At 45.9% G+C, this 24,418-nt stretch overlaps 1 protein-coding gene across 1 annotated transcript in view; it reads right to left on the reverse strand.

Moving 5' to 3' along the window:
- Window positions 1–24,418, reverse strand: part of CCDC60 (coiled-coil domain containing 60) — a 175,291-nt gene that overhangs the window by 3,925 nt on the left and 146,948 nt on the right. Inside the window, exons 6-12 of the mRNA XM_055405510.2 lie at window positions 21,397–21,487; window positions 14,722–14,956; window positions 9,154–9,238; window positions 5,984–6,055; window positions 3,287–3,349; window positions 2,140–2,262; window positions 878–1,009 (exon numbers count right to left, since the gene is read on the reverse strand). Of these exons, the coding sequence (XP_055261485.1) occupies window positions 878–1,009; window positions 2,140–2,262; window positions 3,287–3,349; window positions 5,984–6,055; window positions 9,154–9,238; window positions 14,722–14,956; window positions 21,397–21,487 (801 nt within the window). The remainder of the gene's footprint in view (window positions 1–877; window positions 1,010–2,139; window positions 2,263–3,286; window positions 3,350–5,983; window positions 6,056–9,153; window positions 9,239–14,721; window positions 14,957–21,396; window positions 21,488–24,418) is intronic.

Genomic DNA, 24,418 nt, shown 5'->3' on the forward strand with positions numbered 1-24,418 from the left:
ATTTTTTCCCCAATTGTAGAAAAAGTTGAAGAAAAGCTTATTCATCCATCATACATTTTGGCTGCTCACACTGCTTTATATTTGTGATGTATGTTTATATATTTATTCTGATCTCTTTGTAAGCTCCCATTCTACATTATTAAAATTGTTGAAGGGATTCTCGGTACATTTTCAGGTTTTCCTATCTTACTTTAAGATCTTGATTTACTCACCCTGACAGGATGGAGGTTTGGGAAGTCAGACTCCAATTTTATATTGCAGATAAGTGTAGAGACAGGTCAGACAGGGGTTTAAATCCTAAAGTTTCCTGATTCGTAAAGTGGGGGGTAATATGTACCCTTCAGGATTTTTGTGGGGAATAAAATAGATAATTCATGAATAGTGCTTAGGAGGGGAGTGTCTGCCATCCAGTAATCACTCAATTTGCAATATTTTGTGTTGCATTTATTATCACCCCTGTGCTGGGGGCACAGTGTTCTTGAGGTATGCCTGTCTGGCTTTGTATCATTAAGAGTTAAATTATCTGGGGAACATAGTTCTCTCCTGACAGACCTCAGGATCTGTTGGTATTTTCAGATTGGTTTGCCTCTTCTGCTTCTCTTATAAGGGTTGGCAAGTGAGTCTATACTTGCAAACTGAAGCAAACAGAAGGTAAATATGGAGAGAGCAGCTGTGGCTCAGGAACTGTGGGGTTTCTTGCCTGATTATACTCTGGATATAGCCTGTTTTGGGAGGGGGGACCCTCCTGGTGGCCGAGGACAGTTTTGGAGTGATGCCTCTCTGTCTTGAGGATGATAGGGTTGAACGTAACTTTGTAACACCAGTACCCACTTCACCCCTTCCAGGGACTGCCTTATCTGGCTCTCAGGGTCTTTACCAGTGGTCTGCAATTTCTTCCGCATCGGCTTTTACCATGGAGACTTGGTGTCTCATTTTGGCTATATCCTTTTGGAAATTTGAGACAAGGCTGAAAGAGTGGAACTTCTGGACACCTCTTTCTTCTTGGCGCCTGCATCACAGATGGTATGAGAAACAGGAAGATGAATCAGATACTCTTTTCCTTTCACCTTCCCAGCTGCCCTCAGGGATCTGAGTTAAACACCTTTTCCTTCCTGAAGTCCTTCTTAACCCTCTCAGCTACCCTGTAAGATACCAGTGGCCTTTGGGCATAAGAGGCTACAGCTTTCTCCAAGGTCCTGAAACGCTCATTGTCTTACTAAACCCAGTCACTTTTTAATCAGCCCTCATTCTCTCTCTACTTTTTGATTGGACTTCCAGTTTTCTCATCGGTAAGATGGAAGATAATAATTATTCCTAGATCCCAGAGGTGAGGAGTAAATGATAATGTGTGTATGGCGCTGAGCTTAGTGCTAACTCACAGCAGGTGTTTAACTTGTGTTGGTTCCTCTCCCCCTTAGGCCCTTCATCATCTTGTGCATATATCTTCTCTCTCCAAAGAGACTATAGTACGAATATAACCATGCCATCAACCATACACACATTTCGATGGCTTTCCATTTACTCAGAATAAAGTCCTTTGTTTATTCTGACTCACCCCCTAAGGCTCTGGATTATTCAGCCCCTGCGACAACTTCCAGCCTTATCTCTACCCTTTCCACCCCTCTTCTCCCAGCATTTTAGGGTTTGGCTCATGAGCTGGGTCAGGAAGATCCCCTGCAGAAGGAAATGGTACTCCACTCCAGTATTCTTGCCTGGAGAATTCCACGTGCAGAGGAAGCTGGTGGGCTATAGTCCAAGCGGCCGCAAAGAGTCGAACATGACTAAGTGACTGAGCACAAGTGAACAAAGTCTCTGAGATAAATGCAACTTGTCAGGGCTCAGCCTTAATGCCACCTCCTTAGAGAGGTCTTGCTGGATTACCCAGTCTGCTTTATTTCCTCACTCCTCCTACAACCCTTTTCCCTTACTGTGGAGCAATTACTATAAATTGTACCTATAAATCTATCAGTTCAGTTGTTTTGTCTCTGCCTATATTTTCCAGGAGACTGTAAGCTCCCTGAGGGCAGGGAACATGTCCTTCTCATTCCCTGTTATCGCCCCAACACCAAGCATCTGGAGGTTATATACTAAGTGACAGATGAATGTCCTTTGAGTGAATGGATACACGTGTGCTCTTACTTCCTGAGGATTTCCATCTTATCCTGTAGACAGAAGCCAGCCTCCTGGGCCACGCTGTAAAACTTGGCCCTCATGGTGTTACACACCCCACTCTTGTACTGGATGATGTCACGGTTGGCACGGCTGTGGACACAGATAATATGGGCTTAGGGGCCAAGCCCAAAGGATAGATGCATCCCTGGGGCCCAAGGTGCTTTGCAATAATACACAGCCAGATTCTCCATCCTCACCTGGGACCTCCCTGAGCATTCCCCTGGATGTAGGGAATAACAGACCTTCCCAACAATGTTGGACTGGTGACTCAGGCCTTATTACATGAGCCCATGATGAGATATCTGGTCACTTTAGCTCAGCAAGTGCTAAGGACAGTGAGATGAAAATAGAACCTGGAGCTGGGAGGTGGGAGATTCAGGTTCAAACTCCCTACCACCACGTTTTAGCTATGTGGCCTCTGGTGAGACATTTCATCTGGCCAGATTTCAGACTGTTTCCTTGTAGAATGGGGCAGTACCCCTGCCTCACAGAATTAGTTTTGAGGAATAAGCAATAATGAATACAGCATTTTTGAACTGTGGTGCTGGAGAAGACTCTTGAGAGTCCCTTGAACAGCAAGGGGATCGAACAAGTCAATCCTAAGGGAAATCAACACTGAATATTCTTTGCAAGGACTGATGCTGAAGCTGAAGCTCCAACACTTTGGCCACCTGATGTGAAGAGCTGACACACTGGAAAAGACCCTGATGCTGGGAAAGACAGAGGGTAGGGGGAGAAGGGGGGCAACAGAGGATGAGATGGTTGGATGATATCATCGTCTCAATGGACATGAGTTTGAGCAAACTCCGGGAGACAGTGAAGGACAGGGCAGCCTGGCGTGCTGCAGTCCATGGGGTTGCAAAGAGTCAGGCACGACTGAGTGATTCAACAACAAGTGCCAGCATGGAGGAAGGATCTGTTGCCACTGTCTGCATGGGTTGCTCCACATCTTGGGTATAAGCCCCATGCCCTGGGAGTCCTTTGTCCTTCAGTTGTATCTATGGCTTCAGGGAGTCTGGTTGGCACTGGGTTATTTCTACATCCCTGGGAAGATGGAGGCTGCAGTTGCCACAGTCCCTCTTGCCTGGCACCTTCCGTTGCCCACCTGGCGTACCTTTTAAGCTTCTTCTGGAGCACCTGGGAGTGGCTGTCTCCACTCGTACTGCTGGATCTGTCACTGAGACACAGAGAAATGGTTTCATGTTGCCTGGAGTCTGACTTTCCCCCAAAGGGTGACTTCAGGGCCCCATGACATCTGCCAGCCTCAGGTGAGTGTGGGGGTTCTAATCAAGGCATTTGATAGAACTGCGTATTTCCCCACACTTTGACCTTTGCTCCCACTGGACACTCTGCTTGGACAGTCTTCCTTGTCTCTTCCCCAGCTGCTCAAATCCTGCCCGATCTCATGGCCTAGAGCAAGTGCTGCTCTGACTCTCCTAGCCCAGTGGTGGCCTACTGCCTCTGCAGGTTGCTGGGATGACACATTTTCAGGAACCCAGCTTCTTCTGTATAAAATCGGCCTCTCCACCTGGAGGAGAGGTTCACTGTGGACACTCCCACCCTCCTCTCTGTCTGCGCTTCTCCTGGGGTTGAGTGCAGAGCTGAGGAGGGGCAAGTCCTCCTGGTCGTGCTGTCTGGGGTGGTCCCAGCCCCAGGCTGCCTCTTCATTCAAGGGTTCTCTTATCTAGACTGGACCCTGGTGCTGAACACCCATTTCACTCAATTGGGAAACAGGCCAAGCTGGCTTCAGAGCCTGGGCTGTGGAGAAGCACCTCTGCTCTGGAGTGTCAGTTTCCTCATCTGTGATCAGGCAACTCCTGGTGCCATTTGACCCTTTCTAGATTGGGAGGTGACTGAATTCCTTAAGTGGCTGCTCCCTTCTGTGACTGCGTGGCTGGGGTCCCTAGATGGGGTGAAGCTCTTTGCTCATGACCGTCCCCCCATACCTTCTGCTAGGTCCTCCTCCAGTGACCTGGGCCTTCAGCACCCATGTCCAGAATCTCTCACACCCTGCCCTGCTTTGTTTCTTCCCAACATTTGAGACACTGACTTGACTGCTTTTTCTGTGTGATTCTAGAGAGTGAGACTATTTTTCTTATCCCTGTGATGTGTGGCAAATCCTCCCCTTCCTGCTTTGTGACATGTTGGACTTCTTCAGGGAGGCCAGCCATTTCTCAGATCCCTCCCCACAGGAAAGGACCCGGCCTTTGTGGCTTTTCCCAGAGGCTAATGGGACTGGACCCAGAGGTCTCAGGTCTGGCAGGTGATGGAGCAAACTCTTATCCCATCTTGCCAGGGAGCAGAGCCCCGATAATAATACCCAGAAGGAATTGCATTTGGATTCCAACCGGCTACCCCCACCTCTGCTGATGAATTCTTTGGGGGAACAAGTGGGCTTTGACCTTCCTCCTATAGATGGCTCTCTTCTAGAGTTGATAGTGTGACTCGGGGAGGCAGGAGGTGAAGGAAATAGTGTTATTAGCTGCGATTAAAACAAACAAACAAACCACAAAGGACCCTTCTGCCTGTCTTGGTCAATCCTTTCCTTGACCCTCCTTGAATTTCAGCCATACTGGTCTTTGCTCGGTGCCTCTAAACTTCCTCCTGCCTCAGACCCTTTGCACATCTGTTCCCTCTGTTTGGAATGCTATTCCTTCTATTCCCTCCACAGCACAGATCCTAGGTTCTATGGGAAGGCACAGGAATCACCTGGAGAAACTGCTCAGAATGAATGCAGATTTCAGATCCTACTGTTCCCAGCCATAGGCTAGCTAATTCTTCTTTTTCCCTTCAGGTCCTAGCTTAAATGTCAGACTCAGCCTTGGTTAGAATCCTGGTGCTCAACATTCACCTAATCCTCTATAATTCTCCTTCAGAATGCTATCTATGGTCATGATTACACAACTATCTCTGTGGGATTATTTGATAAATGTATGACTTTCCCATTAGAACAGTAGCTCTTAAACACTGTCAGGATTCAAGGAATCCAAGAATGCAGATGGGGGGGAAAAAAAACCCAACAGGTTGCATCTTTAGCCTTTTGCAGAAATGGAAATCACAGGTTTTTACACATCACATTAAAATTATGGGAGATACTTTGAAAAATCATTTACACTTGACACTAATCCAAAATTACAGTAGTTATCAGAGCTGCTGCTATGTCTTGTTGTATAAGGCATTGCTGACGAAGCTCACAGATGACTATATATCCCATATTTGGTTGTAATATTATAATCAATATTACTATAGATTTCTTTGTAAACTTCTGTAGTTTATAGTCTGCATTTGGAAGCATTTTGCTGAAAGGCATCCACAAGCTCTCTTGGATGGTCAAAGAGTCTATGACACAGAAGGAGTTATGATGCCAGACCAGAGAGTGGGCTCTACCCACAGGACAGACTGCATCTGTCTTGTTTGCTGCCGAATCTCAAAAGAGCCGAGCACAGCTCCTGGGACATAGTGGGGACTGAGAAGTATTCTCTAGATGAACAAATGAATTGGGGGCAGACCTGCCCCTGCCCCATTACAAGTCACCTGAGTAAAGAGGGAAGGGGTAATTCCAAAACACACCCTCCCCGCTTCACCCCTCTGCTACCAGAGAAGATTAACTTTAAGGCACACAGTTGTTGGGAAGGAACGGCTGAATACTCGCCACCAAGTCCTGGGAGTCAAGTAACTTATTTTCAGTGAAGAAGGAAGAAGATCCTCCTCCTTGCCCCCTTCCCACGGTCTGGTGAGGGTGTCTCTGCAATGCCCCCCGTAACTGTGGGTTGCCTCCTGACTTACGCGCGAGGGCCCTGGGCCTTCCTACCTTGATTTGCGGGTGGTCTGCATGTCCTTATAGGCAGAATCGCTCTTGTTTTGTCTGAGCACTGACAAGATGCTGCAAAGCAAGATGAGTCACTTAATCAGGCTCTGAACATATGATGCTCTGAGGCAGTAACCATCCACGGAGAACGGAGGGTGCTCATCTACAGTGGGGATCCTAGGTTCCATAGGTGGGCATATGAGTCACCTGGAGGAACGGCTCAGAATGCAAGTGTAAACTCCTGAGCCACATTCCTAGAGATCTGGAAACATTAGGCCTGGAGTGGGACCCCAAAGCTGCATTTAAAACCACACACACACACGCACAGTCTTCTGACTCAGGTTGGCAGAGAACATACTTTCAAAACCTTAGAATTTCCTGACACACCACAAAATGATGCCTGCTCAAAGTGCTTGTTAAAAAATATGGTTTCCTCTAGGGATTTTGGTTCAGTCTGTCTGGGATGAAGACCATAAGTCTGTAGTTTTCACAAGCGTCCCAGCTGATTCTGATCTTCAGGAATGTTTGGGAAAGACTGTTAGAGGATTTTAAGAAAAGGTCATCTTCCTAGACAATGTTATGATCTGAATGTTTATGGTCTACTCTACTGCCCCCCTACCCGCCCGCCAAATTCATATGTTGAATCCTAACCTTTTAGAGGATGCTGTTAGGAGGTGGTGGCCTTTGGGAGGTGATTAGATCATGATGGGAGAGCCCTAATGATTGAAATTGATGCCTTTGTAAAACAGACCCTGGAGAACTAGCTTGTTCTTTCTACCACGTGAGGACACAGTGAGGAGGCAGCTGTCTATGAGGAAGAGAGTCCCTGCTGGACACTGAATCTGCTGGCATCTGGATCCAGGACTTTCCAGCCTCCAGAACTTTGCGACATAAATGTTGTTCACAAGCCACTCAGTTTATGGTATTTTTTGTTATATCAGCCTGAACACACAAACACATGGGACCAGAGGGCAGTCTGGCCCTTGTGGCTAGGGGCTGGAAAGGCAGGCTTTCAGGGGTTTCTAAAAAGCCCAGAATTCTATGTCTGTCTTGATGGGAGCAGATTTGGTGTCTAAAGTTAAATAGGAATCTACATTTTTAAAGTGAGGCAGGCAAAGAAAACCTGCAGCTTTCCCTAACTGTTTCCGTGCACCTCTGCAGAGAAGCCTCCAATATTTGCTGTCTTTGTGACAGATTAGGGAGACTTTTCTCCTAGAATAATGGAAGCAGATGGGAAATTTCAACAGGTTCTTGCACTGTAACCATGGTTATTTTATAATTAAAGTGAATGCAGAGGCAGGTGAGGAGTTTTGTGAGAACCAGGTTCTCGTGTGGTTTAGTCTTTGAGTGGCTGAAGCGAGTCATCCTTCTCCATCTATGGGATGGGCCAAAGGATTTGGGTACTGGTTAATCAATCTGTCTCAACAAAGTACTGCAAAGGTTCCATAGGACACTGCACATGAAATAAAAGTAACCACCACCTCCACTGTCACCAATTTTTACATGCTTACAATTTGCCAGGCACAGGCTAATATGTTAAATGCATTATCTCACTAAACGCTTAATGTGACTTGGTGATGTAGACATTATTTCCGTAATAATAAAAACACTTTACCAGGAAATTGTCATTTAATTCTCATTGCAGCCCTTTGGGATAGGTTATTAATGAGCCTCATTGAACAGAATTGGAATCAGGTTCAGAGAGGTGAAGCAACTTGCTCAGTAGCACACAGCCATTAACTCATGGAAATGGAGCTCAACCCTCCTCTACTTGGTACCACTGCCAATGCTTGGATGATACACAATCTCATTCTACAGATGAGAAAACTGAGGTTTAGAGAAAGGCTGAGGGACTTGTTCAAAGGCACTAGGTCTTGAACCCACGTCAGTCTGATTCCAAAGCCAGTGTTCATGACATGAGTGCTCACACAGGAAAGGAGCTTCTTGGAGCTGATGCTTCATCACTGTCATCTGTCTTTAATGCTGATAAGTCAGGCAAAGAGGCTGGGGCCCTAAGGGCCAACACTGTCGCCGCATGCCTTCAGAGCCACCCTCCAGGGCCCCGAAGCAAGATGAAGCAGCAGCAGCTGCCAATTAATCATGAACAAGCAGAGGCGGGTGTGATGCATGTGATCGTGCTTGGTGAACTGTAATTATGGTAATAACAATAACCAATAAGTCATAGCCAGCATCCTAGTAGGCTAAAGGCGGTGATGAACCTCTCTCGTGCCTCATTTATTCTCGGGAAGTAATTTGCTTACTCAGAGGGATCCACGCTTGGGAAGGGAGCTTCAGCTCTAGCCTGCATGCTCTCTGAGGCTTTTAGAGGGTCAGACGTCCAGTGCCTGGGGTTTTCTACCAGAAGGAGGACACCTCGGGTTCAAGCCCTGACTCTCTGAGCCAATTACATTGGTTGCCTGTCAGCTTGAAACTTCAAAGGGATTCTTTTTGCTCCTTGGATAGAAATCAGAATCCTAGAGGTGACTTCCAAGGTCCCAGCAGACTTATACCTCTCCCCATCCCATTCTGGCAGCATTTTGGTCCGTTCTGAGCATGTTTGCACATGCATGCCTGTAATATCCACTCCCCTTGCCTGCCCTCCCTGCTCCTCTCGTAACTTTGGTTAGCTAGCTCTTCATGCTTCATCCAAAATCTCAGCTTGAAGTTTCCTCCTTGGAGGGAGCTTCTCTGATCCCCATCCCAGACGAGATCAGATGCTATTACTTCCTCTTACAGGTCTGAGATTTCTTTCATAACACTTCCTGCAATAATGAGTACAGTTGGTCCATCCATATTCATAAACACTCACTAAAAGAATGAATAAATAACCTTTGGGTTCCTGGGAAGAAGGGCAGAGGAGTAGTTAAAGGAATAGTTTCCAGAATAAGAAAGTTGCAGATTTGAGTTGTCGCCTTACCATTTGTTAGCTGGGTGACCTGAAACAAGTTCCTTACCCTCTCTGAACCTCATTTCCTTATTTGTAAAATATAGACAACAGTACCTACCTTATGGGGTTGTTGGAAGGACTCAAGGAGGTGATTGATATATGTGAACAAAGTACACGGTTCAGCACTTGTCACAGAGAAAATGCTCAACCATGGGGCACTGCTGGCCTGAACAATATCACTCTGATGCTGACATCCTTTATTTGACCAGGTATCAAGAGAATATACCTGGGTGCCTGTCTTTGCATCTCGTTTTCCATGGTGATTGTTCTCCGGGCATCTTCCCGAACCATCTCTAGGAGCTTCTGCAGATCTGATGGGAACACAAGAAATCAGTGTCTGCAGGGTGCCTGTGAGACAGGACTGTGCAGGTCAGGGACCAGCCCCCAGCCTGATATCACCTTTGCTTTGGAGCACTGGCCCCTGATAGCTCAGTTGGTAAAGAATCCACCTGCAATGCAGGAGACCCTGGTTTGACTCCTGGGTCGGGAAGATCCACTGGAGAAGGGATAGGCTACCCACTCCAGTATTCTTGGGCTTCCGTTGTGGCTCAGCTGGTAAAGAATCTGCCTGCAATGGGGGGACCTGGGTTTGATCCCTGGGTTGGGAAGATCCCCTGGAGAATGGAAAGGCTACCCACTCTAGTATTCTGGCCTGGAGAATTCCATGGACTATATAGTCCATGGGGTCACAAAGAGTTGGACACAACTGAGCGACTTTCACTTCACTTAACTTTGGAGGACTGGAGAAGGATAAGACCAGGGTCGAGAAGTCTGACAGGTTGTAAATATGACTCCTCTGCCTCCTACCAGTGACCAGCCATCTCCCCTGGAATGCCATCTAGATTCCTCCCTGTGGCCTGTGAGGCCTTGTGGGTCTTGGCTGCTCTTTGTCCCTCCTGTCTCATGCCATTTTCCGCATCCTCTACCCCCTGGAACTCTACTGCAGCTTGAGAGCACTGCTTCTACTTCCAAGAAGAAATCAAGAAATCACCTTGTGGGGGGAAAACCTTCTCTTACCCCATAGGCCTGAGGTTCCAAAATGGTGACCCATAGACTGATTGGATTGGATTGGACTGGGATGCCCAAACTTGTTAAAACTGGAGGTTTTCCCATAAAAACACCCAGGCCTCCAGTTTCCCTGTAAAGACTCTGAGGTGGGGCTCATCACTGTTGTGTGCTGATGGGGCCTTCAGACTTTCAGGGCATTCTCCAGCTCACCATTGCTCCCCCCACTCATCATCACACTAGTTGACTTCCATTTCCATACTTCGTATTGCTGCTTTTGATACAATGTAGAGATATTTCTCTGTGTCTGACTATTGTGTGTTGACTTGAGTTCTCTCAAGAGATAATGTTCAAGTCCTAATCCTCAGTACCTCAGAATATAAGCTGTCCATATTTTTATTTGGAAATATGGTGGCTGCAGGTGTAGTAACGATAAGAATACACTGGCGTGGCATGTGTGCGTGCTAAGTTTCTTCAGTCGTGTCTGACTCTTTGCAACCCCATGGGCTGAAGCTTGCCAGGTTCCTGTGTCCATGGGATTCTTCAGGCAAGAATACTGGAGTGGGTTGCCATGCTCTCCTCCAGGGGATCTTTCTGACCCAGAGATTAAACCCATGTCTCTTACGTCTCCCGCGTGGGCAGGCGGGTTCTTCACCACTAGAACCACCTGGGAAGCTCCACATTGCAGTCGAGTGGGCCCTTAATCCAATATGATTGGTGTCTTTGTTACAAGTGGAGAAGATGGCCATGTGAGGACAGAGGCAGACTGGACTGTTGCTCATCTACAAGCCAAACTGTCAAGGATGCCAACAACCGCTAAAAGCTAAAAACAGATTTCAGAAGAAACGAAGCCCTGCTGACACCTTGGAGTCTAACCTCCAGAATTGTGAAACAATAAATTAGTGCTGTCTTAACCCAGGACGTGCTGCTTTGTTAAAGCAGCTCCAGGAATCTAGTACATGGACACTCTTAAAAGATGGAAAATTACATATATCTGGAGTAAGCGACATGCTTCAGGGTGAGTAGGAGAGTAGAAGCTCTAAGTGCTTTATACGGATACAGACGGGTAAGGTAAGCAGCTGGCACTGTGCTTGTCATCCAGGCACTGTCAATATTTGCAGAATAAATAAGTAAATGACTAAGGAGAAAAAAACAGGACGGGCTTGGAAAGCTCTGAGCTAATCTGGAATATCGATGAAGGAAGACAGTGCCAATGTCTTCAGTAGGTGTCTGTAGTCGCCTCAGGGTTAAGTCTCAAAAGCCATGGCTCAAAAGCCATGCCTGGACGGGTGAAGCCAGCGCGTCCCAGGGCCGTTCATGTCCAGCTGGTTTGTGAACGCAGTCACTGGGTGCTGGCAAGAGGCTGTTCCCCTCAGCGACCGCCCCTCGGCCTTCCGGGCTGTGACAATCACCAACATTTAGCCATTTTCGACTCCACCTTCCTCATTCTCAAGCAGTTCACCTTCCCGGTAACCTGTGGGCAGGGCTCCATTTGACCTGAATCTGATCTTCATTTTTGTCTTGTCATGCCCACCTCGCCTCCTGCTATGCATCCCGGCATCCTTGTGGTGTGTCCGGAAGCCTGTTAGTGAGGGAGCTCTGGCTTTCTTCCCTTCTCTGATCCCCCATTTCTGCCCCTACTTGTAAGCAAATCAGCCTAGTGGGCGGATCCCAGAGAATGACCCCAGAGGCCTGGCCCACTGGGCAGGTCTCCCAGAGAATCCCCTCTACAGCTCCATATGCCACTTAACGCACTGAAGTTTTTTGTTTTTTTTTCTGATAGCCAGTAATGCCTCTGGGCAGGAATGGTGCCCGCCGATATCGAGGTCCATCCATTCCATAGCTGAGGCTGGATGTGTATGATCTGGAACAAAGCCTTGGAGCTGTGAGGCCCGCATTTACCCACAGAGGCTACCTGAAAGGAGAGACTTGTTTGCAAAAGGTACAGACGCCACGAGATAAGAGTTTCCCTGAGGAAGACAGCCCTGTGATGGATGCCCACACTTGGAGGAACCTGCCTAGTTCTTAGTCCCCAGGGCTATGGACAGGGCATTACCCAATGCTCAGAGACAACAGCATCCCCTGGTGCTAGATGACAAGCCACACCCCTAAAGAAAAAATTCTAATTCCCTCCTCCATCGCCCATCCCCAGCCAGTCTAAGAACCTCACTTGAGAGCAACTATACCCTCTCTTTGGGGGAAAAGAGAGGGAGTCCTTTTGTTGTATGAGGTTGGTTCAAGAGGCTGGGGGTACAGTAGAAGCCACAGGACCCTTCTTTTTGAGTTACTACTTAAGTGAGTTTTTCCTCTAACAGTTCCAAGACTAGCAGCTTTAAGACTGGCAAGAGGAACGGCCCGGGCTTTAGTTTCTCTGGAATCCCCTGATCACTGACTTGGGAGGAGACCAGTCCACACAGAGGCCACAGCCCGCTGTCCCAAGTGATTTGTGTCTACAAAGACTTCATTATGCAGCCAGCCCTGGAAATTAAACCTTGGTCAGATGGTGTATCTCTCAGAACAGGATTCATGAATTCAGAATCAATTTGAGGAGGTTTTAGAAGGCAATGAAAGTCTGGGAAATTAATCTACTTTTGTGAAGGCTCTGACAAATGCAGTAGAGGTTAAGGGATGAATAGAGGAGAAGGGTGAGGAGCTGGAGGGAGAAGAACTCTCTCTGGATGTCAGTCTCTGGTGGGAATGCATCTCCCAGCCACTGCTGTGCACCTGCTGTGTGCCAGGTTGAAGGTAAGAGATTGTTCTATGCCTGAAGAGAGCTCACACTCCTTTCCCCTTTCTTCCTTAGTAACAGAAATATATGTATGCATATGTACTCTGTGTGTGTGTTGGGGGAGGGGGGAAGCATTTATTACCCCAATTTCCCAACATCCTTTGCAACTAAAGGACTAAATGCTGTGACAAAGTCCTGTGGCTAAATTCTGGGCCATGAGATTTTACGAGAAATGTTGTATGAAGCTTCTGAGAAGACTGCTTAAACTTGATTGGAAGTGAGCACTTTTCTACTTCACCTACTTCCTTCTGCTTCCGTCCAAGGATGTGACTCTGATGACTGGCATTCCAGCAGTCATTCTGGACCATGAAGTGATCCATGGTGAAGAAGAAAGACCGAAGGAAGTAGGACCCCTAATGATATTTTGGAACCACCCTATCTCTAATCTGGGCTTCCCTGGTGGCTCAGCTAGTAAAGAATCTGTCTGCAGTACAGGAGACCTGGGTTTAATCCCTGGGCTGAGAAGATCCCCTGGAAAAGGGAAAGGCTACCCACTTCAGTATTCTGGCCTGGAGAATTCCATGAACTGAGTCCATGGGTTGCAGAGAGTTGCACACAACTGAGCAATTTTCACTACCTCTAACCTGCAAAAAAAAGTTAATAAATTTTTATCTTTTTTAAACTAGTATTTTTCAGGTCTCCATACCTAGCCATAAGAAGTTCCTACCTGAAACAGGGAGATGTCGTTGTACCAAATGAAAATTAAGTACCTAATGGGACTTCCCAGGTGGCTCAGTGGTAAAGAACCCACCTGCTAATGCAGAAGACACAGGAGTTGGGGGTTCAATCCCCAGGTTGGGAAGATGCCTTGAAGAAGAGAATGGCTATCCACTCCAGTATTCTTGCCTGGAGAATTCCATGGACAGAGGAGCCTGGTGGGCTACAGTCCATGTGGTTGTATAGAGTCAGACACCACCTAGCATGCATGCACTTAATGACTTAATACAGGCAAGTAAAAATATGAAGAATTGAGAGGAAAGTCAGGGAAAACTTTGCAGTGAAAAGCATACGCCCCACTTAAGAAGGGCAGCTCCAGTTGAATATTTTCATACAGGTTGCTGGCCAACTGTTGCCACAAACAGTAACATTTTTTAAAGCCATGATCTTGATGTCCAAACTCTCAAGCTTAAAAAGTCACTCCTACTACCTTTTTTTTTTAAAAAAAACAAAGACTTCTGTGCTAAATAACACATGGATGGCAGGAACTAGCCTATGTGCCCTAGCTTTCTATCTCTAAACTAAGACAAAAGATAGGAGTTAAGAGGGCAGGGTCCAAAAGAGTTTGGGGAGGTGCCACTGACTGCAGTAGGCAATTGGTTAGACTCAGAGGGAGGCCACTGGGAAAGGGTCAGAGGTGTCTTAGAAAGGGGGTAACAGTGTGATACAACTTTCTATATCAAATATCCAGAAAAGGCACATTCCCAGAGATAGGAAGTAAGTTTGTGGTGGGAAAGGAGAAGGGCTGTCAATGGACATGAGCTGTCCTTTGGGGTTGATTGACATGTTCTACAATTAGAAGGTGGCGATGGTTACACAACTCTATAAACTTACAAAGAATCATTGAATTGTACACTTAAAACAAGTGAATTTTATGGTATGCAAGTTATCTCTCAATAAAGCTGTTTAAAAAAGCAGGTACCGAATTTTAAAAATATAGTATGAAAACATAAAATACCTAATCAATATTTTTTATATGATTACATGTTAAAATGACAATATTTTGTAAATTGGGCTAAGTAAAATACAGTACTAAAACTTTTAAAAAGAGCAATTGATGACCATGGGCTGTCTCCCAAGTAGAAATGGTTCAGAGTAATCCAGGTTAGAGTTTATTTCTGATTTCCCCTGGGGAAAGCAAAGGGGTCCGGAAATTGACCAGGGCTAGGGGACCTGTGTGTCTTCTTTAACTGAGTGGGGGTAAAGGTGGCGCATGAGGGGCTCTTGATGTTTGGCTTCAAGGCAGAGTCAGCGCAGACTGGTCAGACCTAAGGCAGGACTTACTGATATGGAGAGGTTCTTCTTCAGGCTTGGTCGAAGACGATTCATTGTCCTCGATGTCCTTGCTGCCTGTCGCCTGGGTGATCACACTTGGAGGTTCGTCCGAGCCCGGGTTCACGGAGACCATGCTGCTCTGGGGGGATGACCCTCCACTCGTCCGAGACAGACTGAGGGTGGAGCCTCGCCGGCTTGGTTTGCGGGTGGTGGGGCGTGCTACAGGAATTTTGAATTTCTTGGTCTGAAGAAAAGAAATAAGCAAGGGGGATTTTAGAAAGAAAGAAGCAAGGAGGGGAGGAGGAGGGAAGGAAGAAAAAAAGCAAAACCCTGGCTCTGAATGTAAATTCTTTTTGACTCTTTCCAAACACCATGAGATATATTTTGGGTCTGGGGAAAACTGTCACACACCGATGTCATTTATACGTGTGTATTACCAGAAGCAAGTTTGATGGTACTTACTCTATTCAGTGAGTGTCATGATTGCCCAGTAGTCACCACAGGAAGCTGAACATGTAATCCAATGATGCTGCCATGAACCAGACCACGTTTTGACTTTACTTTTGTAACAACCATCAGAATTGATTTTTAAACTAGGGGAGGATAGGTGTAATTTTTTTTAGCTGCATCTTGTTTTACACTCCCCCAATTCTAGGTATCAACTTTGTTCACCAGATGACACCTGAGCCTCAAAGAATAGAGATTTATATTCGCTGTGGTTTTCTGAAGAATACAAAATGGAGAAAGCTCTAGCCTTTACACTCAGGAGGTGGAGTTGGGGAGGCAGATTTGACTGATGAGGTGGCACTCTGGGGGAGAAGGGGAGGAGCCATGATGGAGGTGGGTGGGAAGACCGAGATGACAAGTCTTCGGAGGTAAAGGAGGAAGTTAGGGAAAGTCCTGTGAGAGGAATGTGAATTTTTGAAAGGAGTCAGAGTGGGCTGATTACAGGTGTGTGTGTGTGTGTGTGTGTGTGTGTGCACCCTCCTGCATGAGTGGTTGTCACTTTAGAATGCACGTTGTGTGGTTATATCCTCATTCAATTTATGATTCAAGTCTTAGGTTTCCTAAAGAGCTCAATGCAGGTCTGGGCTACAGTTTACACTCCATTAAAATAGAGACAATTTCATTTGAGAATATTTGAAATGAAAGCCCTTAGAGGGCAGTCTGAGATCTTCTTTGGCTGAAACTCATAGTGTGAGATACCCTAGGGAAGAAGATAAGGAGAAGAGGCACCCCTGAAGACCACACAATATCTAATAAACATCTAACAGGGTGGAGAGAATGGTTTTCAGCAGGACTCATCTCAGGGAGTCCACAGTGTGTGATCAGAAGTTATTTTTTGACTGGCTACTAAGAGTGGCAAGCTTCCCTGGTGGCTCAGATGGTAAAGTGTCTGCCTGCAATACGGGAGACCCGGGTTCGATCCCTGGGTTGGGAAGATCTCCTGGAGAAGAAAATGGCAACCCACTAGAGTATTCCTGCCTGGAGAATCCCAGGGACGGAGGAACCTGGTAGGCTACTGTCCATCGGGTCGCAAAGAGTCAGAAACGACTGAGCAACTTCACTTCTCTTCACTAAGAGAGTTAATTTCTATGGAGGTTGATAAGAAGTCTGGGGTCCCCGAGGAGGAGAATGGGGTCTGGGACTCTCAAAGCAGAGATAGGGGTCTGGAATTCTCAAGGAGGAGGAAAGGACAAACATCTTTTTTTTATCTTCTACATTCCTTAGTCTTAGTTACATAAGTTTTTTTCTTTAAGCCCAGAACTGATGATTACATAACAAACAACTCAGTTTAAACTCTGTACTAAGGATTATATACTATCTAGGTTGGTCATAACTTTCCTTCCAAGGAGTAAGCGTCTTTTAATTTCATGGCTGCAATCAGCATCGGCAGTGATTTTGGAGCCCAAAAAAATAAAGTCTGACACTGTTTCCACTGTTTTTCCATCTATTTCCCATGAAGTGATGGGACCAGATGCCATGGTCTTTGTTTTCTGAATGTTGAGCTTCAAGCCAACTTTTTCACTCTCCTCTTTCACTTTCATCAAGAGGCTTTTGAGTTCCTCTCCACTTTCTGCCATAAGGGTGGTATCATCTGCATATCTGAGGTTATTGATATTTCTCCCGGCAATCTTGATTCCAGCTTGTGCTTCTTCCAGCCCAGCATTCCTCATGATGTACTCTGCATATAAGTTAAATAAGCATGGTGACAATATACAACCTTGATGTACTCCTTTTCCTATTTGGAACCAGTCTGTTGTTCCATGTCCAGTTCTAACTGTTGCTTCCTGACCTGCATACAGGTTTCTCAAGAAGCAGGTCAGGTGGTCTGGTATTCCCATCTCTTTCAGAATTTTCCACAGTTTATTGTGATCCACACAATCAAAGGCTTTGGCATAGTCAATGAAGCAGAAATAGATGTTTTTCTGGAACTCTCTTGCTTTCTCCATGATCCAGCAGATGTTGGCAATTTGATCTCTGGTGCCTCTGCCTTTTCTAAAACCTGCTTGAACATCTGGGAGTTCACGGTTCACATATTGCTGAAGCCTGGCTTGGAGAATTTTGAGCATGACTTTACTAGCGTGTGAGATGAGTGCAATTGTGTGGTAGTTTGAGCATCCTTTGGCATTGCCTTTCTTTGGGATTGGAATGAAGACTGACCTTTTCCAGTCCTGTGGCCACTGCTGAGTTTTCCAAATTTGCTGGCATATTGAGTGCAGCACTTTCACGGCATCATCTTTCAGGATTTGAAATAGCTCAACTGGAATTCCATCACCTCCACTAGCTTTGTTTGTAGTGATGCTTTCTAAGGCCCACTTGACTTCACATTCCAAGATGTCTGGCTCTAGGTGAGTGATCACGCCATCGTAATTATCTTGGTCGTGAAGATTTTTTTTGTACAGTTTTTCTGTGTATTCTTGCTACCTCTTCTTAACATCTTCTGCTTCTGTTAGGTCCATACCATTTCTGTCCTTTATCGAGCCCATCTTTGCATGAAATGTGCAGAGACATTACTTTGCCAACAAAGGTCCGTCTAGTCAAGGCTATGGTTTTTACAGTGGTCATGCATGGATGTGAGATTTGGACTGTGAAGAAAGCTGATCACCGAAGAATTGATGCTTTTGAACTGCGGTGCTGGAGAAGACTCTTGAGAGTCCCTTAGACTGCAAGGAGATCCAACCAGTCCATTCTAAAGGAGATCAATCCTGGGTGTTCATTGGAAGGACTGATGCTAAAGCTGAAACTCCAATACTTTGGCCACCTCACGTGACGAATTGACTCACTGGAAAAGACTCTGATGCTGGCAGGGATTGGGGGTGGGAGGAGACGGGGACGATAGAGAATGAGATGGCTGGATGGCATCACCGACTCTATGGACATGAGTTTGAGTGAACTCCAGGAGTTGGTGATGGACAGGGAGGCCTGGCGTGCTGTGATTCATGGGGTCGCAAAGAGTTCGACACGACTGAGCGACTGAACTGAACTGAACTGAACTGAAGGATTATATAACAACAATGTATCCTGCTTGAGGACAGTTTCTCCTTCCTGAAAACCTTCTGGCTAATCCTGTTATCTTAAAATATAAATTATGGGAGAGGGGTCTAGTAAGATCTTTACAACTTTGAGACATTCTTTTGATTTATTGTAATAACTAATTAAAAAAGTATAAAACTCACTTGCTTAGACTAGCAAGGGGGGCACTCTCTGTCCCCCTTCTGATGTCTATGTCAGAAGCTTTCTCTGTCCCTTTTTATACTTTAATAAAACTCTGCTATACAAAATCTCTTGCATGATCAAGCCTGGTCCCCAGTCCTGAAGCTAAATCTTCTTCTTCACTGTTCACAGTAAGCTATCACTACTTCAGGGGCCCTGAGTGTAGGTGGAACCTCCCTGCTCCGGAAGAGGGAAGGGATTTCTCCATTACACAAGGAAAGAGAAGGTTGGGGAAGAGAGATGGGAGAAGGCTGTTGGTCTTAACATGTGATGTCTCCATGTGAACACCACCTCCCCCAACAAATCTTCAGTGAAATGCCACACAAGTGATGGAATGTTTCAGAATGTGATAGCCTGGGGACCTGGAGTTCAAACTGGGTTTAACCAGATCTCCAAGGGAGTATATGAAGTTACAAAATGACTGAGATAAAGAAAAAGCAAATGCCCAAAGCTGACATGCTCTCCCCTTTGATAAATTAGCAGCCTGATGCAGTGTCCCCTGTGTCATGGCACTGCAACTGGATAAGAGCTTGCCAGACCGTCAGAGGGCTCTTCTGTACCCTGTCCCCACTAGGGAGAGAGAATATCAGAGCTCTGGGATAATACCTGTAGAAGACAGCTCTTCCTGTCTCACCTGGCACAACATGAATTCTTGATTCTGGGAACCAGACTCTTTTACATCAATGTCATTTTTGAAGACTGGACAGATTGTGTCACCAGGGCAGCCTGGAGTCTTGCAATAAGAATTGGACCCAAACCCCGGGGACTTGCCTGAAGCAGGTCACTCCCCCACCTCCACTCCCTCATCTGTACAACAGAGAGGATGGGCTGGGAAGATCACAGAAGAGTTTTCCACACACATAGTTCTGTGCACATCTTCCTTGCATTAGGATTTCATTCTGCGCTCCTAAAGTTGCCATTAATTAAAATTCAATTAACAGCCACAGCCAGGAAATCCAAAGTGAAGGGCTGACACTTCTGATTAATTGAGAGTGGCAGAAGAATAAAATGTGTGTGGGGGGAGGTGTGATAGGCAGATTCGGCATCCTGCTTGCCCTTTATTGAACTGACTCTCCCTGAATTGACTTAAATCCCAAAATGCTTCTTCTCTCTGTCTGGTATTTCACTCAAGGAGTGGTGTTAATTGGCTGCTGTGTTTCCAACCAGGAGGGACTGCTTTTTGGAAAAACAAGGAAAAGGTTTCCTTATACTTTCTTAGAAGCAGGGGTTTCAAACTGGTGGCCCATGGGGAGACATGTTTAACTGCTCAGAATTCTACAAACGGGATATCTTCATGTGAAGTACTGAGGTTACTGGTCTCTCTTGAAAATGATAAGCTCTGGATCCCATTTTCACATGGTGAATTGAGTAGAGCTAGGCTGTTTCCTTTAGCTATGCAGAATTCTTGTTTGCCATAGACCTCCCCACTCCCTACTATATTACCCAGCCTAATCTTTTCATTTATGCAATTTCCCCAGCTTTTGAGGATCACTGCCCTGGTACTGATGAGCTCTACACGTAAAGAAGAATATGATTGCTGTGGAAGTTGACTGGAGCCTCTTTCAAAGTCCTTATTCTGCAGGTGGGGAAACTGAGTTCGAGAGAGAGGAAAGGACTTCTCCAACGCCACGCGGTGAGCTGGGTCACAGTGGCTAAACCAGGTCTCCTGACTCCTGATTCAGTGCTTTCCCACCCTCAGGACAGACCACACTGCAGCCTAGAGTGTCACCCACCAACTTGCCCACGAGGGATTTCAACTCGGAGTTCAAGTGCAGTGATTCACTCACCCCTCCTCCAACTATAGTTGTGAATATTCCTGAAGGACTTTTTTTATTTAAAGGTTCGTGGCTTCTGCCGCTTTTTTCTGTGCATCTCTGGAGACAGATGCACATGGTATCTCCATAGCAACTTTCTGTGATAAAAACAAAGGCTCTACTTCTCAGATCTAGGAGTGCTCTGATGAATAAGCAAGAAAACGGTGAAACTTCCTGAGGGGCGATGATAATCACGATGCCAGAGAAAACATGCTTTTGAAGAGTTTGGTGTTTAATAAATAGACCCAGGATTAGTTAACTCTTGGGTCTGTATGGTTTCATGCAAATTACTTAACCTCTCTGAGCCCCAACTTTATGATCTCCTACCTGGAAACAAGAATAGTGTCTTATGGAGTTATCAGGAGGCCAGGACTGGCTAATAACACCTAAAGAGCTTCTTTAGCACAGAACCTGGCCCATTGTAATTCTGTTTAGAGTGGCTTCTAAAAACTATATAACCACAATAATGCACAGCATTTTAACATTTTCAAAGTGAGACTGTGTATTGTTTCCTGGGTTTCTTTGCTAATGTTGAGAAATGGGCAGAAACCAACACAATTTCCATTCTGTGGGTTGGGGCACAGGTTCAACAAAAATCTCATTGGGTGTTCTCTCAACTGCCTTAAGCGCTCTACTCCTGCCATTATTATTATTATGGGGCTTGTTTGCTAAGTGGGTGGGTTTGGGAGTTAGGAATACTCTTGAGTGAAAAGAACGGAACTCTGGATTTTCTCAATAATAGACCCACGTTCTAGTTTATAGAAAGCCCTGTCTGTTCAATCACTCATTTCTTGTTTTCTGAGTTAAAAGAGAGAGAAAGAGAAATGACTGTTATTGATTAAAAATACAGAGCTCAAGAGCGAGGTGAATCCATTTCCTCCTGGTGCCATCTTATTAGGCAGCTCCTCTGCCACTCCTCCCCTCCTCTGTGAAGTGATATCTAGCCAAATGGCATTTCTTCTACAATCCCCAGATAACCATTTTAATTAAAATTCACAAAAGCCATCCAACAGCATGAGGTTCTGATTTCCCTTCACTCAGAGAACCAACTAGAAAAAAAAAAAATCCCATTAGAGAAAAGACTGGCAAAAAACGCCTCCCCCCACCAAGTTGGGGTTGGTAACCTATGTGAGAGTGGTGAGCAGATGGTTACCTTCGGCGCTGTGACGAAGTGCTCCCATCTCTGTCCCATGGACTTGTCCTTATTGATTTTTTTTATTGTGCTTTTGCTTCCACCTGGGTCCCTGAGTGAGAAACAGCTTAATGAGTTTTCCGTTTCTAGAGCCTCAGTTTATTACAAGTACTTTTAAGAAAAGCAATAAATCGGTGATGGATGGTACCACTTCTCCGCTGTGATTTTTTCCCCCTCCTGTACTCAGGAAACAGTGGGAGGGGCAGTTCTCCATGGCCGGGGTCTTGTGAGTGAGAACCAAGGTTAGGAGAGACCGCAGCCTGCCGGGTAGGGCCTGGGAGCTGGAGCGTATTTGTCCACATTCTGATCTATCTGCATCTTGGACTCAGTTCCTCTAGCAGACTCCAGAGCAGGTCTGTGGTTCCTCTTGGGGGCGAATCGAAACGCATGTTTGTTTCTGAATCTCTGCCTGCTCTGGTGCCTAAGGTCTCACATCAGGGACAATTCTGAGTGATACAGAGAGAATTTCTGGGTGTGCTTGCTGTGGGGAGGGGTGCTGGGGGAAGCTTGTGGGATGAGTTGCACAATGAAAATCACAGGTTTGGAGTTTACTGAGTGAAAGTTCTATACAATCCTACATGCAAGACGCGTCTGTGCATTCTCGCTGAATCACCTCAACACCACCTTGTTATGCAGACATTTATCATCTCATTTTACAGATGAGAAAACAAACTTGGGGTCTTTGGTCACTTGCCCAGATGCATATTTACAATGGATCTAATGACCATCCCTTGCGTGGGTCCCTTCAGGGCCCTGTAACTAATTTTTGTATTTTAACTTTGTATTCTTTTTCTTAAAGTGCTCCTCTCCACAACTGAATAAACTTCAGGTCCCAGGAAACCTGGTTATAACTTTCTGAGTAGGAGACTGATGCCCCAGTAGGTCTGGAAAGTGACCTACCTAGAACCCTTTATCTGAAACCCATGGGACCAGATGTGCTGCCAAATTCAGAATTTTGGCATTTTGCAACGCAAATACGCTGTATGTATACTACATATTAACACAATCCTTCCAGTGGGCTTTGAGGCACCATCTTTTAATTAAACACGTTAATATTTCTGCAGCTGTATATATGAATATTTACAGTAGGTGGGATAAAGACTACAAATAGCTTCAAGTTTTGCCACCAGATCAGTTTGGTTCAAGTCAGATTTTGCTGCCAAACTGAGTTATGGAAAAAAACTGAGTTTTCAGAGTCTTTTGGATTTTGGACTTGTGGCTACAGGGTGGTGGAGCCCTGCTGACAAGCAAGCTGGAAGACTCAGTAATGACCTTTACCTTTGTAGCAACTGATTGATTGATTGATCTCTTGATCTCTCCATTCATACATCCATCTGTTTATCTCCTTTTTCCCTGCAGAAAGGAGTTTTAGATGTCTGGGAGCCTTTACCTTATTTGGCTGGCTGTCACTCAGCATACAGGAGGGACTAAAAGGAATGAGATGGCCAGACCAGTTTGACTGTGGGGAGGCACCAACAGGAATCTAGACTCATCAGGGGCTGCTGGTCAGGGGAGATGCTTAGATAGGAGGCAAAGGTGAACCTTACTTACTGACTGATTTTTGTGGCACGGGGGTCTGAGTAGCAGAATCAAAGGCTTTTACCAGCCCCAGTGGAGAAGGGGATGTGTACACTCTTTGTTAGCAGAGCCTTCCTGGGCATCTCCCAGCTCACAGCCTTGATGCCCGAGGAATGCATACAGGGTGAAAGTCGGGCTGCGGAGGGCAGGGTGAGAATGTGCCTTCAAGCTTTTTGTAAGACTTTATGTTTGATTACACAATAAAAAGCCCTCTGAATAATTAACAGTGAAGCTCATTTAATGTTGATTCTGCCTGCCTCTCCCCCGAGTAATCAAATTAGGGAATATTCAAAATCCAGCCAGAGAAAGGAGCGATATTTCAGTCCTATAAACAATATTTAAACTAGCGGCGCTTTTGAAGTCTGATTTAAGGCTCACCAACTGGAAGCTTTAGCGTTTCCGCTTTGGAGCGTTTTCTTTCAAGACCACAGGGCTTTTCTCGCCTTTTCCCTTTGCTAACTCAGCCCCTGCTGTGCCTCCAGCCTTCTTCTTGAAGTTCAAAAGCAGCGCCTCTTTCCCCTTTAAAATTAAATCTGGTACCGGCCAAGCTTTCAAAATCTTAAATATTCAGACCCAATTGGGAAGATGGAGGTTTTTCGTTCATGCAGACTTCCAAGACGACCCGAAATCTATTGCAACTTCAGGCAGCAGGTTAAATGAGCTAAAAATGCAGCAGGCTTCCCAGGGATTTTAAAAAGCCCTGAGCATCGCTCTTGCAAAGCCATTGATAAAGAAAGGGCCTGGTTAGACAGGATTGGTCTCTCTGATGTTTCATTTTCAGTAGCAAATAAACCAAACAGGAGGATCAATAGGGAGAGAAAAGGAAATAACCTGAGCATTGTTGTCCACAGTGCTGACTGCACACACCTCAAGCAAGGAGGGCAGGCAGGCTGGTGTTCCTTCCCAAGGCCTGGAGGCACAGTCAGTGCCCTTCACCCACCGGGGTCCCAGGTTTCCCTGGCTCTCTGAAGTTAGGTATAGCTCTGTGACTTGCTTTGTTTAAAAAAAAAAAAAAAAAAAACGAATGCAAGTGACCTGTGGCCTGTAGGGAGGATGCTTTAAGGGTCAGTGCTCAAGTCAGACTCCCTTTCCTGCTGTGCTGATGGGGAAGCTTATGATGAGATGGAATTCCTATCAGCCTGAGCCCCCAGGTGACTGAGGTGAGCAGAGTCCCGTGTGGATTACATGTACAGGGTGAGTGAGATGTGAACTTGGGCTGTGCTAAGTGGCTGAAACTGGGGGGTTGATCGTCCCGGCAGCTTAATTTACCTGACCTAATTGATAGCTCTGATTTATTGTCTGTGTGATCTCAGGCCAGTCTCTCTGAGCATCAGAACCAGGAAAAGGGGTATACCTGGGTAGTTAACTGTGGGTTTAAGAATCTGGTGGACCAGCTGTCTTGAGT

The sequence above is a fragment of the Moschus berezovskii genome, chromosome 19 (assembly GCF_049115385.1).
Source record: "Moschus berezovskii isolate FMDL1 chromosome 19, NW_MosBer_1.0, whole genome shotgun sequence".
NCBI lineage: Eukaryota > Metazoa > Chordata > Mammalia > Artiodactyla > Moschidae > Moschus > Moschus berezovskii.